The 16,582-nt window shown below is 36.1% G+C and overlaps 2 protein-coding genes across 5 annotated transcripts in view; both read left to right on the top strand.

Annotated features, from left to right (window-relative positions):
• The first annotated feature begins 619 nt into the window (after positions 1-619).
• Positions 620-13,630, top strand: phf20a (PHD finger protein 20, a). Of its 3 annotated transcripts, none has more exons than XM_051123173.1 (18): positions 620-757; positions 3,490-3,587; positions 3,681-3,852; positions 4,314-4,349; positions 5,172-5,256; positions 5,357-5,433; positions 5,532-6,009; positions 7,104-7,160; positions 7,250-7,393; positions 7,478-7,525; positions 7,619-8,017; positions 8,106-8,204; positions 8,561-8,742; positions 9,802-9,901; positions 10,438-10,642; positions 10,735-11,101; positions 11,185-11,338; positions 11,441-13,630. In XM_051123173.1, the coding sequence occupies exons 2-18, from the start codon at positions 3,505-3,507 to the stop codon at positions 11,581-11,583; spliced, it is 2,829 nt and encodes a 942-aa protein (XP_050979130.1). In that variant the 5' UTR covers positions 620-757; positions 3,490-3,504; the 3' UTR covers positions 11,584-13,630. The 3 variants fall into 3 exon arrangements, with proteins under 3 accessions (XP_050979130.1, XP_050979129.1, XP_050979131.1); XM_051123172.1 differs by having other exon boundaries at positions 7,475-7,525; XM_051123174.1 differs by lacking the exon at positions 4,314-4,349 and having other exon boundaries at positions 7,475-7,525.
• Positions 13,631-13,911: 281 nt separating this feature from the next.
• ndrg3a (ndrg family member 3a) overlaps positions 13,912-16,582 on the top strand; it is a 47,365-nt gene continuing 44,694 nt past the window's right edge. For both annotated transcript variants that reach the window (XM_051122403.1, XM_051122402.1), the window contains exon 1: positions 13,912-14,066. The gene's annotated coding sequence lies outside the window, so the exon portion shown is untranslated. The remainder of the gene's footprint in view (positions 14,067-16,582) is intronic.

The following is a 16,582-nucleotide window of genomic DNA, read 5'->3' as shown; positions in this document are numbered from 1 at the left end:
TTTATATCTCATATTTCTGAGGGGAAAAAAGAATTGCAAGTTGTAAACTCACAATTGCGAAAAAAAAACTTTTTTAAAAATTTTTTATTCATTTGCGGAAACCGCTTTCATACAAAAAACGTGTTTACAGTAATATACAATACAGTAATACGTGTTACTACAATTATATATCTTATTTAAAATGTTATTTATTCCTGTGATGGCAACGCTTATTTTTCAGCATCATTACTCCAGTCTTCAGTGTCGCATGAGCCTTTAGTAATCAGTCTAAAATACTGATTTCTGCTCAAGTAACATCTTATGTCGAAAAACAGTTGCGCAGCTTAAACAATGGAAACTGTAATACGTTTATTCAGGATTCTAAAATGGATAAACAGGTCATAAGAATATTATTTATTTGAGATAAAAATCTTAAAAACATTAAAAATGTCTTTATTGACAATATTTATGAAATTAATGAATAAAAGTATTAATTTCTTTAAAAAAAAAAAAAAAAAAAAACTTACAGACCTGTGTCTTTTGTAAGGTAGTGTATTAAAGTACCGCCGTATCTCACAATAAAGCTACTAGACGTCTTTATATAGACTCAAGTCGCTGACGCATGCGCGGTTGCGGTATTGTTCATACCGGTAGTCTGTGTGGAACACATTGGAAAATAGTAAGTGCGTGCATCTCGCGCCCAACGTGGTTACAATAAAAGAGGCTTTAATAGATGCACGACGCGCCTTTATAGTAAAACAGACGGATATCACAGCAGGTAACTGGTGTTTATAGCATTTTACAATACTGTTTTCGCAGTGGCAAGACTTTGTTCGAGTACGGAATGTTTAAAGATGCTGTATTAGAAAAATTGACTATGTAGTTACAGATTTTAGGTAATGAAATCAAATAAACGTCGTAGCATGTGTATTGGTAGATGCATGTTGTGATTTACAGCTTGCATTTGTGGGAGTGGCGATGTACTCGCCCAATACTGTCCATGTCGTTATTTTCTTGGAGGGTGTGGATCAGTCAGGAAGTTAACGTGGGCTTGTGTGTTCACTAAGATGAATATTGATCCCGTAAGCTTTCAAATAGTCCTAAATGATGTTCTCTGTCTGCTTTTGGCTATAGACAGGGAGAAATCAGTGATCTGGGAATACTAAACAGTAGTGGAATATTGGAATATCTGGCATCTCTATTGTTTCCATTGTCATTGGCAGGCATTTGGTGGACCCTGATAAAATCAGTTAATTACTTTTACTTGTATGACTACTCATGCAAGAGTAAACAAGTCAATTATAGATGTTTCTAGTGTTTTGTCATGTATTATATTATGATTTATATAATTTATTTGGAATTCATTTTGATAGATCCATTCCTAACATTTTTTGAACGTTTTATTAATACAAAAGGAATGTTGAATTTAAACTTAAACATTAAAGTTACCTAGAAATAAGAGGCTTAGCTAAGTAGGCTATTAATAATTAAGTTAAGTCTGTTGTTCCGAGTGTGTTCAGTGGCATGATGCCATGACCTGGATTCTTTGCATCTACACCGTATAGTTAAATGCTGTAGATCAGTGATGTTTACTGGGAAAGATTTTGCTATTGCTTTGGTAGACCAAAACAATTACAATATTTAAATTATAGAGGGTTTGCGCTTACATCACGATTTGGGTAGTTACCCGGATGCACGACCTCATTGGAGATACTCGGATGTAAACAACAGCATGGATTGCACGGTTAATGTACTACTGAATACATTGTTCTGCTCATTTATGCTGTCTAAACCATGGAAAAAACGTGTGGAAGCTGCTAAATCATATAGAGAAGGACTTCGTAAGCAGGAAAGGGTGCAATATTTTAATAAACTAAAGTTATTAGGTTGTAAAGATACGTATGAGCAGTATTAAGAGATAAGCCTAATATTTCATCTACCTGACTGGAAATGATAAGAACAAACACAAATGTTGTCAAGATCCTTGCCCTGGAAATCCTGGTTAAGTTTGGCAAATGCCACAAATGCCTTTTGTTCCACAGACAGTTTTTGCACTCACCTCCTTGATTTGTTATCACTCCAAATCCAAATGTACTCCAAATGTTTTTCCCGATTAGTACAGCCCAAAACATGATGATAATTGAGCAATAATCAGCAAAATATGCGAGTTTTCGTTTGGTTCAGTGGCAATGTTTTCGTTTAGTGCCACCAATATGGCCGACTGATGACGTGCCGTGAAAACGTTCTATTATTGATGTCAAAAGTCAAAAGAAATGTTGCGATTTTTGCTGTAATAACTGTTTATAGTTTTTCACCGGAATTATTAAAATTATTATTATTTAATTAATTAATAAATTTAAACTATTTTAATAACAATAGTTGTAATATAGACTTGCAACATGTAAAATAAAATTTTTGGGGTTTACTGTGAATCTCAAGCTGAATCTGACATGAATTTTTTCAAGACAAAGCTCCATTTAAAAGATAATTAATTAACCCTCATCAGTAACTTGGATGTTATATATTCCTTTTTTACTCTTACAAAGTTTTTTTTTTAATCCACTGTTTATAAAATGATTTGAAATTATCTATGATTTACTGAATGGTATCTATTGTGTGAATAATATAGTAAAATGTTGACCATTAAAGGAATACTTCTGAAAATTTGGCCATCCAAAATGTAGTTCAGAGTTTGTTTCCTCAGGGGTACACATTTGGAGAAATAACCATTACATTACTTGCTCACCAATGGATCCTCTGTAGTGAATGGGTGCCGTCAGAATAAGAGTTCAATCAGCTGATAAAAACATCACAATAATCCACACAAAATTCAGTCCATTAGTTAAAGTCAGTGTGTTTGTGAGAAACAACTCCATCCATAAAGGTGATTTTATCTTTAAACCATTTCTTCCAACTGAAATACGTGTTCTCGATCAATAATATTGCTTTTTCCAGTGAGAAGGTTTGATGGAGAAATAAAATCTACATCTTGGAGGGCCAACAGAAAGATTTTTAGGTGACACTTTATAGTAAGGTTCATTAGTTAACGTTAGTTAACTACATTAGTTAACATGAAATAAGAACTTGTTGTGTTTGTTAACATTAGTTAATGCACAGTACTTTTATTAACTAACATTAACAAAGACTAATAAATAGTGTAATAAATGTATTATTAATTGTTTGTTCATGTTAGTTAACACATTAACTAATGTTAACAAATGGCACCTTATTGTAAAGTGTAACCTATTTTTATTACTGGTTATGTACTTGGTAAATTAGTACATTTGTGTCAGTAACCAGTGACCTTGATGTGTCATTTTAACAAGATGTGACAATGATTGTTTTCCTTCCAAAACTGTTGCTGTGATACAGTTCAGTGTCAGGTACTGTTATTAGCAGTTAGCTACTTTCTTTCATGTTATCTTTTAAATGATCTACTTGTAAAAACAGCAGTGAGACTGATCTAATGTAATGATTACTGGGAACTAAAATGTGTGTTTTTCATAATAGGTAGTTGCTGACATTATGAGCAAAACGCCTCCTAACAGACGAGGAATTAAGTTTGAGGTGGGCGCTGCTGTTGAAGCACGGGACACTCTGAAGAACTGGTTAGTGGCATTCTTTTAAAAGCTCTTTTTTTTTCGCGTAGTATTTCCTTCACTTTTTTATAGCAAGCTCTCCGCTTGTGATTTCACTGCCAGGTATACTGCCAACATTGAGAAGATTGACTATGAGAATGAGAAGGTCTTAATCCACTATCGCCAGTGGAGCCATCGCTACGATGAGTGGTTTGACTGGACCAGTCCGTATCTGAGACCAATGGAGAGGGTTCAGCTGAGGAGAGAGGCACGGCAGGAAGACAGCATTATCCCTGTGAGTCACAGATTGTGCTCCTTAAAAATCCCAGTATATGAAAGCTAATCTAGGATCAGCTTCATGTATAAATCTGTTTACTGAGATGTGAAAGTGATGCTGCATCAGTCCTGTTGTCATTTTAAATGATTGTGACTGTGTGGATCACACAAGCAAATATCTATCTATCTACAGTTGAAGTCAAGTGTTAATTATTTTATCAAAATAAGACGGATCATACACAATGCATGTTATTTTTGTATGTAGTACTGACCTGAAAAAGATATTTCATGTAAAAGATGCATACATATAGTCCTCAAGAAAAAAATAATAGTTGAACTTATAAAAATGACCCGTTCAAAAGTTTACATACACTTGATTCTTAATACTGTTTTTACTTGAATGATCCACAGCTGTGTGTTTTTTTTGTTTTTTTTTTGTTTAGTGATAGTTTTTCATGTTGCCTTGTTTGTCTTTAACAGTTAAACCGCCTGCTGTTCTTCAGAAAAATCATTCAGGTCCCACAAATTCTTTGGTTTTTCAGCATTTTTGTGTATTTGAACCCTTTACAACATTGACTGTATGATTTTGGGATTTATCTTTTCACACTCAGGTCAACTGAGAGACTCATATGCAGCTATTACAGAAGGTGCAAATGCTCACTGATGCTTCAGAAGGAAACCCAAAGCATTAAGAGTGGGGGGGTGAAAACTTTTGGAATTTAAGTTTAGGTTCAGGGTTGCCAGGTTTTTCACAACTAAACCCACACAACTGCTGGTTAAAGCTTAATACCCAAAAGTAGTTTGGGCAACTTAATACCCAAAAGTAGCCTGAACACGTTTTGAGGGGGGGTCCCCTGGTAAAAATTTCCAGGGGATAAATATTACGTTATTGGGGTCACTTCAGCCCGCAGACATAAAAACAACCTGCGGCAACACAACGCAGGAAAACCGCAGACTTGGCAACACTGAAAAGGGTAAATATAACTTCTTTTGTCTTTTGGGAAACATGTAAGTATCCTAGCTTCTGAAGGGCAGTACTAAATGAAAAAATATGATATTTAGGCAAAATAAGAAAAATGTCTTATTTCTTTTCAAAAGTTTTCACCCCCCGGCTCATGAGTGCAATTACTTCACATCATCGGAATAATGCTGCCACCCATAGTCCAAAATATGCATAAAACGATGTGGATTTTTTAAAAATAAAGTAAATCTGTCATGGGTTTTCTATGACATTTCATTAAAAGACATAATTTATGTTATATTAAGTCCCGGGGTTTCCTTCAAAGCCACTGAAAAAGCAAATCAGTTATTTCTGTTTTCATTCATACTTTTTTGCAGGGATTTCATGTGAATGACAAAGTTCTTGCCAGCTGGTCCGATTGTCGATTTTATCCTGCAAAAGTCTTGGCTGTCAATAAAGACGGTAAGTTGTTGATGTATTCATTTCATGAAACAGGTGTGTCACGTGAACATATTCATATTCAAATTGTTACATTTCATATTTGATTCTAATTATCCTGCAGGATCCTACACTGTTAAGTTCTATGATGGTGTCGTCCAAACAGTCAAAGGAATCCATGTGAAGCCCTTCACCAAAGAGGTTAATTTTGCATTTGTACCCCATTCATATTGCACCTGATTTTCACTACTCATTTTGGCCTTCCCTCCCTTTACTCATTCTCTCATTCTGACAAATAGAAAAGAAAGAAACTACCTGCCAGAAATGGAGAGAAGCCTATGTTAAAAAAGACAGAAAAGGACAAGAAAATGCATGAGGAGAATGATAAAGAAGTTCTTGTGGAAGAGGAGGATGAAATCTCAGACTTGGATGGAGAAGAAGGTGAACACAATAAAAGCAATGGGAATGGGACATGCCTTGAAGTGGAAGATATAAGTGTAAAGGAGGAAAATGAGGAGGGAGTCTTGGAGCAAGTAGGGCAGCACAACTACAGCAAGTCATTTCTGAAGAAGGTCTCAGGACCTGAGGAAAGAGAAGAGGAGGCTGCAATGAAGACTGAGGACTCTGTGGTGTTTGACTCGGGTATGAGCTTTAATGAGGGGATGGTAAAGAGAAATGAGACAGAAAAAGCAGAAGTCCAGCTGGAACAAAAACAAGAGGAAACCGAAGGACAAGCTCTTCCTCATGACAGAAAATCACGGAGGCAGCGCATAAGAAGTATGTAAAATGAAACGATTTAAAAGAGATTTTTTTGACTGTATGCATGTGATTTGTAAATTGATTTCCCTGACAAATATAAACACTGCAGTTCTGTGGAGCTTTGAAAATGTTCTGTTTGTTTGGTAAGCCCTACCTGGCAACAGTGGCTCAACCAATAATGTGAGTTTGTGGGTGGTGCTACAGGTTTGTCTGACCAATGGCAGGGAGAGTGTTTGGAAAACCTGTCTGAAAACCATCATTAGGCGCATTTCCATTACAGATTTGCACAAAACTGGCAATATTTTATACATGTCGATAAAAAAGTATTGCGAAATGACAACGTTTCCATTAACCGATGTTATGCGACTAAAACCTAATTTGTTCCTCTCACGATAAGTCATGGCAATGGATTTTGGGGGAAATGGACGGATTTTGGCTTTATTTAATCGAAAGAGGTGTATGTGTATCTTTAAAAAAGCAGTGCGGAGAGCCGCTTCAGAAGTGTGTGCAACGCTGCTGGTATATACATAACATCAGCTCCGGTGACCGTGTCGGAGCCGTTACGCGCCGCAGATGTGCGCAGCGTACATAGTCTAAGCATTAATATTAGGGAAAGCCCCTTATACTTGAGAGCGGCTATGAATGAAGTGTTTCTTGGAGTTTATAGTACATTGAAGAATGATCATATGACTTTTTACATATGGCATGTGACCTGTAAATGTGGAAAAGCCGTTTCCATTGCAGTTTTGCGAAATATTCCTTTTTCGAATTGCCTGAAAAACCACCTCATGCGAGCGTAAACATTTTTTTTGCGATATATGAGAGTTTTTGTGAAATTGACACATTTCCATTAGGCGTATTTTAAATTCGCAATTTAAATCTGCGCATCTTGAAGGGTAATGGAAACGCAGCTACTGTTAACTCCATTTGTTGGACTGCACAAATAATCAAAATCCAAAAAATCTAAATAATCAAAATCCAATTTTTTAAAAAAATTTTATTAGAAAAATTGAACATGCAAATTAATTACAAATTAAGTTAATAGTTTTTTTTAACTTGACATTTTGTTTGATTAAAGCTGTAAAATTGCATTTTAATTGTATTTTTTCTAGGGAAGAGGAGACTTTCAGTGGCACGAAGGAGCTCCAAAAAAAGCAAGGCTGATTCAGGTTTGACTATTTGACTGTTACGTCAAATGTAAAAATGTGTTATGTGAAAAATGAGTTTACGTTCCTCATCACTCATCTCTTTACTCCAGAAAAAAGTTTTCATAATGATTGCAAGTCCACATGTGCATCCACCAATCAAGGAAAAGGACCGGACCCCCTACATCTAACCCAATCATCCAGTGGAACAGCAGTACCTAAGGCTCAAAGCCAATCAGAATCCTTTAAGCCTACAGGTGAGATCCCACCCTCCACATCTGTATAACATGCTCAGATAACATCTGGTTCATTATGATCAGTGTTTTTTTTTCCCGTAGCAGTTAGAAAACAAGCTTTTCACAACCCCAACCGTTTCAGCAGAGAGCCATGTGAGTAGTGATCTATACTAATCAAATTCACAGAATCATGATTCATCACAAAGATGAATTATTGACAATAAATGTACTATCTAATTATTTCAGTATACAGAGTCATCAGAAACCAGCCTCCACCGGTGCTCTCCATCAACTTGGACCATAATTTATATAAATGTGGCGCTCCTGGCTGCGCAAAGTCTTTTCGCAAAGCGAAACTCCTGCACTATCATATGAAGTACTACCATGGAGATGATCGTCTGATGGAACCAGACCAAACCAGAGCAATGGACAAACACACCACACTTAATAATCAGGATAGCTCTAAGAAGAGGTGCATTACATCACATGAGTGTGCGCAGGCGACCGTGAAGAGACGCTCTCTGTTGCACAGTGCACAGAATTACCAACGGTGGCCTTCACTGAAGGACAAGACCAGGGAGAATCAGCTAGACAGCAACATGCATTCCTTAAACAAGGACAGAGAAAGGAGGTTTATGGAAATGGGTATGGCTGATGGAACTTGTATAGTAATTCACATAAGCATTTCATACATGGTATGATCGCACTGAGCTTAGGTTTCTTTCCTTTGTAGAAGGTGCGAAGGAACGTGACAGGATAAAAGAGAAACAGACTAGAGACTTCCTGCGAATTAAGTTCAAGGAAAAGAAAAAAATGAGAAAAACCACATCAGGTGAAAAAAATCAGCATGTTTTCTGACTGACTGATGATGTTTTATTTTATTTTTATTTTAATAAAAATAATAGAGTTTATATACTTTTTAATGCCAAATGTTCGTCTTGTCTTACTCTGCCTGGACTGTTTTTGTTCCTGTTCATGACAGTTAGGGTATGTCGAAAAACTTGAAATGATTTTTGAAGTTGAGGGAGAAAATACGTTTTTTCGACATACCCTAACTGTCTTGAGCCAGAGTACACAGAGTACACAGAGTTCAAGGACTGCAAGGCAAGACGAGCGTTTGAGAATAAGAAGTATTTATAAAGCAAGTCCCCCTTATAACACAAGTCACGTTTTGTCATATGTTTCCAGATGAGGATAGCGTTTCTGATTGGTCCTCTGACAGCTGTGGATGGAGTGAAGATGAAATGGGCGTGGATTTGGACGTCATTGCCTCACCTCTCAGCTGTAGCTCTGTTGCCTCAACTACAGGAAGTCAGGAAACTGTCCGTTGTGTATGTGAAGTGGAAGAGGAAAATGACTTCATGCTACAGGTGACTTTTAAAAGTTTATTTATCAAAGTATTATGAAGAAAATGTATCATGGTTTCAACAAAACATTATAAGCAGCACAATTATATGTAAAACAAAATAAAATGGAAAACATTTAAATTGTAATAAGATTTAATAATATTACTGTTTGTACTGTTTTTTCATCATTGGCGAGCTAAAGAGACAAATCTTACCCACCCAAAACTTTGGAACAGTAGTTTATATATCAGCAGAAGATTTACAGTACCAGTCAAAAGTATTTGCACAGTTTTTTTTTTTTTTTAAGAAGTCTCTTTTGCTCACGAAGCCCGCATTTATTTGATCCAAAGTACAGCAAAACCAGTAAAATATTATTATTATTATTATTTTTTTTAAGAAGTCTCTTTTGCTCACGAAGCCTGCATTTATTTGATCCAAAGTACAGCAAAACCAGTAACATTTTGAAATATTTGTACTATTTAAAATAACTGCTTTCTATTTGAATATATATTAAAATGTAATTTATTCTTGTGATTTCAAAGCTGAATTTTTTGCATCACTACTACGGTCTCATGATCGTTCCGAAATCATTCTAATATTTTGATTTACTGCTCAAAAACATTTATTATTAATATGCTTATTATTATTATTATGTTGGAAACAGATAAATCGATTTTTTTCAGGTTTATTTAATGAATAGAAAGTTCATTTATCTGAAATAGAAATCAATTTAAAGCATCCTTGTTAAATAAAAAATCCTCAAATTATACTGCCTCCAAGTTTTTGAGTGGTATAGTGTATAATGTTACAAAAACTTTTTATTTCAGAAGAATTCTGATCTTTGGATCCTGAAAAAATTTATAAATAAATTAATAAATATCAAAAAAAAAAAAATATATATATATATATATATATATTACAGCTTTACTGTATTTTGGACCAAATAAATGCAGGCTTGGTGAGCAGAAGATAAACATAAAACATAAAAGAACATACTGTCTCAAATACGTTTGACTGGTAGTGTAGCTGTAAAACTTTCACTATTAATTAACAACCATCATGTCTTTTTCTTCCATACCTCAGTGTGAAGAGTGTCTGTACTGGCAACATGGAACCTGTATGGGTCTCCTGGAAGAGAATGTTCCAGAACGATACGCTTGTTTCATTTGCCGGGATTCTCCAGGTTTGGAAGTGTTGCACATTTTAGTGTTGATTTCTAGAGGAAACCTTAAAGGAATAGTTTATCCAAAAATGAAAATTCTATCACTGATTACTTACCCTCATGTCGTTCCAAACCCATAAGACTTTCGTTCCTGTTCGGAACACAAATTAAGATGTTTTTGATGAAATCCTAGAGCTTTCTCACCCTGCATAAACAGCAACACAACTGACACCTTCAAGGCACAAAAAGGTAGTAAGGACATTGTGTAATGTTCTGTAGCTATGAGAATACTTTTTGTGTGCAAAGAGGAAAAAATAACAACTTTATTCAACAATTTTTTCCCTTCTGTTATTTTTGTTTTTATTTGCACACAAAAAGTATTCATAACATTACGGCTGAACTACTGATGTCACATGGACTATTTTATAAATGTCCTTACTACCTTTCTGGGCCTAGAACGCGTCAGATGTGAGTCAGAAAGCTCTCGGATTTGGAATGACAGGAGGGTAATTAATAACAGAATTTAAATTTTTACCAATGTATTTGTGCATATACAGGGCAGATCCGAGGTCAGAGACAGAGTCTGCGGTACTGGTATGACAGGGACTGGCTAAGCACCGGTCATATGTACGGTCTGTCTTTCCTGGAGAACTACTCCCATCAGAACGGCAAGAAGATCGCAGCCACTCATCAACTGTTAGGGGACGTTCAGCATGTGGTGGAAGTCCTCAATGGCCTGCAGCTCAAAATCAGCGTGCTACAGTGAGTGATCCAGCTTTATCTCTGTTTGAAGCCAAAAGACAAATGTTATTTGAAAAGCCTCATGAACAGGGTGTTGTACCAATTTACTGCAGGAGCCAAAGTCATCCAGACCTCAAGTTGTGGCGGCAGCCGTGGAAGCTGACGGAGAAATCCAGGATGAAAAGCGTGGCTCTTCCAGAGACAAAAACAGTTTCTGCATCAGCATCCTTAGAAGCCATTCAGCACAAAGAGCCCTTTTCTTCATCCTTCCAGGACTACATTAGCAGTGAGCACTGCTACCAAAAGCCACAAACACTGTACCAGGTATTGGAGCCAAGACTGGTGCTGAAGACAAGGGTTGAGTCGGTGCTGGAAGACAGATTGCATAATGACACAATGCTGAAGAATGAACAACACTATAATGGAGAGATCCAACCAGCACTGAAGACATCTAGTACTCAGCTGTTCAACCACAGCATGGTGAGGGTCAAATGAGGTTACAAGCATAGTCAAGCAAAAATCGTACCTTTTTGAACAGTGAATGTGACGTTATTGCATTGTAGGATGTAGGAGAGAAGTGTGAGGCGGGTGCTGATGGAGGCGGGGTTAAGGGCGGAGCTCAGCAGCAGCAGTGGAGGATCAACCTGCTGGAGCATATCGAGACTGTGCAAGAGGACGTTATTCACAGGATGGACTTCATCGAAAGAGAGCTTGATGGTGTGCCAGAGAGTTTTTTTAGAGAGCTAGATTTTTTTTATGATTTGGTTTGTATTATGAGAATGCTTCATGTATACTATCTAAACACTGTGTGTTTTTCAGTGCTTGAAAACTGGCTGGACTGCACGGGTGAGTTGGAGCCTCCAGAGCCACTGGACCGTCTGCCTGAACTCAAGCACAACATCAAACAGCTGCTGAATGAAATGGGAAAGGTGCAGCAGATCGCTCTGACTTGTGCCACATGAGGGCGCCAGGGTAAATTTCACCATCATCACAGGACTACCTCAGATTGATACATTCCTAAACTGGGCTACACCAAAGAGCCTAAAGAAAAGACTGAGAACATGTGAAACTGAACAAGCCGTTTGTTACAGAGTCTGTGATTCTGATTGTAAATGTGGAATTAAGACTGAATGTTAAAAAACTTTATCCACCTCACTTATCTTTTCATCTTTTCTGTTTCACCAAAAGGAAACATACAAGAAAATATGTATAAGTATGTTTGCTAAAAGGTTTACAAGACATTTCGGTCATTTAACAATGCACAGCATGCACCAGTTTCTAATATTTTTAAACTAAATCATTAGGCAATTTAATTCAACGCACGTACATACCAGAAATCTTTTTTTTTTTTGCAAAGAAATTTAGTTACAGTTAAAGTCAAAAGTTTACATACACCTAGCAGAATCTGCAAAATGCTTATTATTTTACCAAAATAAGAGGGATCATACAAAATGCATGTTATTTTTTTATTTAGCACTGACCTGAATAAGATATTTCACATAATACAATCCACAAAAGAAAGTAATAGTTGAATTTATAAAAATAAAAATGATAAAATTCTTAATACTGTGTTTTTATAGGAATGATCCACAGCTGTTTTTTTTTTTTTTGTTTAGTGATGGTTTAGTCTCTTGTTTGTCCTGAAACAGTTAAACTGCCTGCTGCTTTTCAGAAAAATCCTTCAGGTCCTACAAATTCTTTGTTTTTTCAGCATTTTTGTGTATTTGAACCCTTTCCAACAATGACTGTATGATTTTGACATCCATCTTTTCACACTGAGGATAACTGAGGGACTCATATGCAACTATTACAGAAGGTTCAAATGCTCACTGATGCTTCAGGAGGAAACACGATGCGAGCCGGGGGCTGAAAACTTTTTGAATTTGAAGATCAGAGTAAATAAAACTTTTTTTATCTTCTGGAACACATCTAAGTATCTTCTGCAGCTTCAGAAAGGCAGTACTAAATTTAAAAAAATATTATATTTAGGCAAAATAAGAAAAATGTACACATCTTCATTCTTCATTTTTCATTCTTAAATCATCAGTCAGTGAGCTTTTGAACTTTCTGTAATAGATGCATATGAGTCCCTCAGTTGTCCTCAGTGAGAAAAGATGGATCTCAGAATCATACAATCATTGTTGGAAAGAGTTCAAATTCACAAAAATGCAGAAAAACCAAAGAATTTGTGAGACTTTTCTGAAGACTGAACTGTTCAGGACAAATAAGGGACTTATGAACAGCTATTGCTAAACAAAAAAACAGCTGTTGATCATTCAGATAACAACACGGTATTAAGAATCAAGTGTATGCAAACTTTTAAACAGAGTAATTTGTTATAAATTTAACTATTCTTTTTTTCTTATATTTAACATTTTGCAGATTCTGCAAGGTGTATGTAAACTTTCGACTTCAACTGTATGTTAAGGCTAAAAGCCTATGTGAATAGTAGAGAAAGAATCCTCTTTAAAAAGCTAGTAACCTTTAACCTCAATTTAACAGGTTGGGTGTGAAGTAAAATGTACACAATGAAACAACTGTTTCTGTTCTACATTGTATTAAAGGATCTCATGTTTAGAATGCTCAAATGTTTTTTGCATACTACATATTTATTTCTAAAACAACTGTGAATATAATTACTGTAATCCCCTGTAGTTTACTATTCCTTTAACCTTGCAAATGTGATCAATGTCAACACGTCCTTATGGATTAGCTGTAAATCTTTAGTATATTAACAAAGACTTAACCACATGACTGTTCGACTAAAACTTTATTCCAAAATCTTGGAAATACAGAATGCATTTCAGTATTGCAATTCTGATTATAAATATTAAATATTATCTTGATGCGCATTTAATTAATATATATTAAAATTCTGTCCTGTGTTCACACCTTAATGTCTTTCTAAACTGTATGACTGGAAAACAGTATCCCCCCTGCATACTGCAATATGATGAAGACTGGCTTTTTGTCCGACTATTCAAAATAGAATAAAAGCACGTTGTATATATACAGTATGTGTATACCTGGTCTGCTGTGTGTTTTATCTATAACAAGAGCTTTATTGCCAAGTACGTTTACACACACAAAGGATTTGTTTTGCTGACAGGAGCTTCAACTGGAGAGAAAAAAATATATATTTAGAGGAAAAAACATTGCGTAACCAAAGAAAAAGACGTAACTGTCAGTAAAGACGTGACTTGATATCATAGATAACCTCATGAGGGCGATAAATCGCGTATGAGGGGGTCTTCCAAACGCATTGAGTGTAATGTGGGTAGCCCAGAAGACCCCGCCCACCGAGTGACATCAAAACACGGCTGGCAGAGGCTGCGAGAGGAGAAACGTGCGGACGACGAGCCCTTCCACAGCCTCTGTTCACTTCAACATCTTTGTGGAGGATTTTCCTCGCTCATATCCAAATATTATACCTCAAAACCGCTTGGTGAGTTGAATATCTCATTTTAGAACTAAACTAGTACGATTTGTTCTGGGAATATGAATGAAAGCGACGGGAATTATGTGACATAATTTAGAGTGATAGTGTTGGCTATTTTCTCTACAGCGGCCAACGGTAATTCCTTTTAAAATGGCTCCATGTTTCACAATAACGTCGATTTCCAGCTGCTGAATAAGACAAGAAAGGCAAAAACACGCACATTTTGATTTATTATAGATCGATTTTTCCCCCCCTTGTCTAACACCTATATATCCGACACTGAAGATGTTGGATCTTGTCTCCAAAAATAGAAACTTTGTACCTCATTGGATGAGATGTGTTTTTAGGTTTTTAATTCAGTGCATTCATAATCCATTCGTCGCTGCAGATGTTTCATAGTTTTCACAGATGCTTCTTCTCACAGATAAAGAGGGCCAGCTGCATCCTAACGTAACGTTACATTCAGTCTTTTGAATATGATTTATCTTTGTCTACAATATATGTATAACATTAGCAGTATTTAAAAAATATGTTGATGTTGCTTTTGTAGTGTATCTGGATTTATGTGTATTGCTAAATTATTTATGTCGGTCTAACTTTGATTTGTGATAGCATTAAGTCCTGTTGCTTAATTTTAACCCTTGTATATATATGTATAAAATTCCCACAAGATTAACGCTTCTCATATGACGCCTGTATATCAAAGACGTAGTGTAAATTGATGGATTTTGGGGTAGTTTCGACAACTTCCGGCATGACACAAATGACATTGTCCTCGGTCACCTGCTCATGGGAAGGTCGCAGTGCTGAGGATGTGAACTCCATGTGCTCGCAGGTGTGCGGTTTAGTACACTCAGACAGTGTGCAAGTGCACTACACACTGTTGACACAACAAACAAACAACACTAACCTGTTGTTATCATCAACACAGGGCTAAAAAGAGACCCATCATGGTCTTTTCGTTAAAATCTGTTTGTCCTACATACATTGGAAGAGTGTTTGTTATTGTAATACACAGCATGTTTTAACCGGTTGTTATTAAGTCAAAGCGTTAACAGATCTGTATACCACTATATGAGATCAACATGTCATTTTCAATTGAAATCCAATGAAACTTTCTTCCTCATATCACCCTGGTACACAAACAGGCATTTCTCATGGGAAATTGTATATTTTGGTTACTATAATTAATGATGGGACACTGCTCATAAACATCTATAACTGCATATGGAAAGCTAGTTAACCCTGTTTGCTTGTCTGTTGTTGCCTATGGAAAGTTAATGACTGAGTTAACACATTTTCAGTTCATTATCACCAGTGAATCACACAGGAAACGTGGCTTATGTGAATCAAAATACTTCTTATTTTGATTTCTGACTGTGTTAGCTCATTTTACTTTCTTTTAATTACAACTTTAAATTCTCTGTTTTTAATTTCCTTATATATGAAAATATTTAATCTGTGTGTTTCCTATTGCTAAAACATTACGTTAACATTCATTTATATATTTATATAGAGCTAGAGAGAGAGAGATGGTCTGTTCCTGCAGATTGGCATGTGGAGATAGATAGATGTCAGGGAATCCTGGGTCTCTTGGGAGCAGCAGGCTTTAATTAAGCAATGCTTCAGTTCAATTGAGTGCGCTCACAATCTCAATAACCCTGCTTATCAGAACTGTGGACTGGCATGAGGGCAAATGAGTGTCGCCCATAGTGCTATACAGAGATATGGGAAGACACTTCATCTCAAACTCGCCATTGTAAATGTGTCATAGATCTTGCTTAAAGAATTTTGAAGAAACTTTGCCATACAAGGCTCATCCAGCTTTAGTATACTTGCCATATAATGCATGAGACTACTATTTTGCTCCATTAATAGTCTGTTATGTCCTTTTTGGGCTACGCTAAAAACTAAAGCTAAGGTTTTTAAAAAATATATATTTTTGTGTGTGACTCCACAGAAAAAAACAAACATTTCGAGTAAATTATCCCTTAAAATAAGCAGTACATTTCGAATGTCCCTCTGCAGTCCTCACAGCACCTTCTGCTGCAGGTGGAGCAATATCACAGGTGTCAGGCTGTTGGTTGTGTGATGTGGACAGATTCCAATCTGTTCCTCCAGACTGTCCCTCAGTGCATGTGCAAGACCAAAAGGACAGTCTGTAGTCCTTAATGAGCTATTTGAATTCAGATTATGATACCAGACATCATAAAAATGGCTTTAAAGGAGAAGTCCCTTCCAAAACAAAGATTCACATATAATGTACTCACCCCATTGTCATCCAAGATGTTCATGTTTTTCTTTCATCAGTTGTAAAGAAATTGTTTTTTAAGGAAAATATTTCAGCATTTTTCTTCATATAATGGACTGATATGGTGCTCCGATTTTGAACATCCAAATTGCAGTTTAAATGCAGCTTTAATCGATCCCAGCGTGGTTGTAAACGATCCCAGCCGAGGACGAAGGGTCTTATCTAGTTAAATCGGTTATTTTCATAAGCAAAATACAATTTAAATACTTTT

Source organism: Labeo rohita, chromosome 11, assembly GCF_022985175.1.
Source record: "Labeo rohita strain BAU-BD-2019 chromosome 11, IGBB_LRoh.1.0, whole genome shotgun sequence".
In the NCBI taxonomy this organism is placed as follows: domain Eukaryota; kingdom Metazoa; phylum Chordata; class Actinopteri; order Cypriniformes; family Cyprinidae; genus Labeo; species Labeo rohita.
Note: the sequence above shows the minus strand (reverse complement) of the source record. Positions and strands in the feature narration are given on the sequence as shown.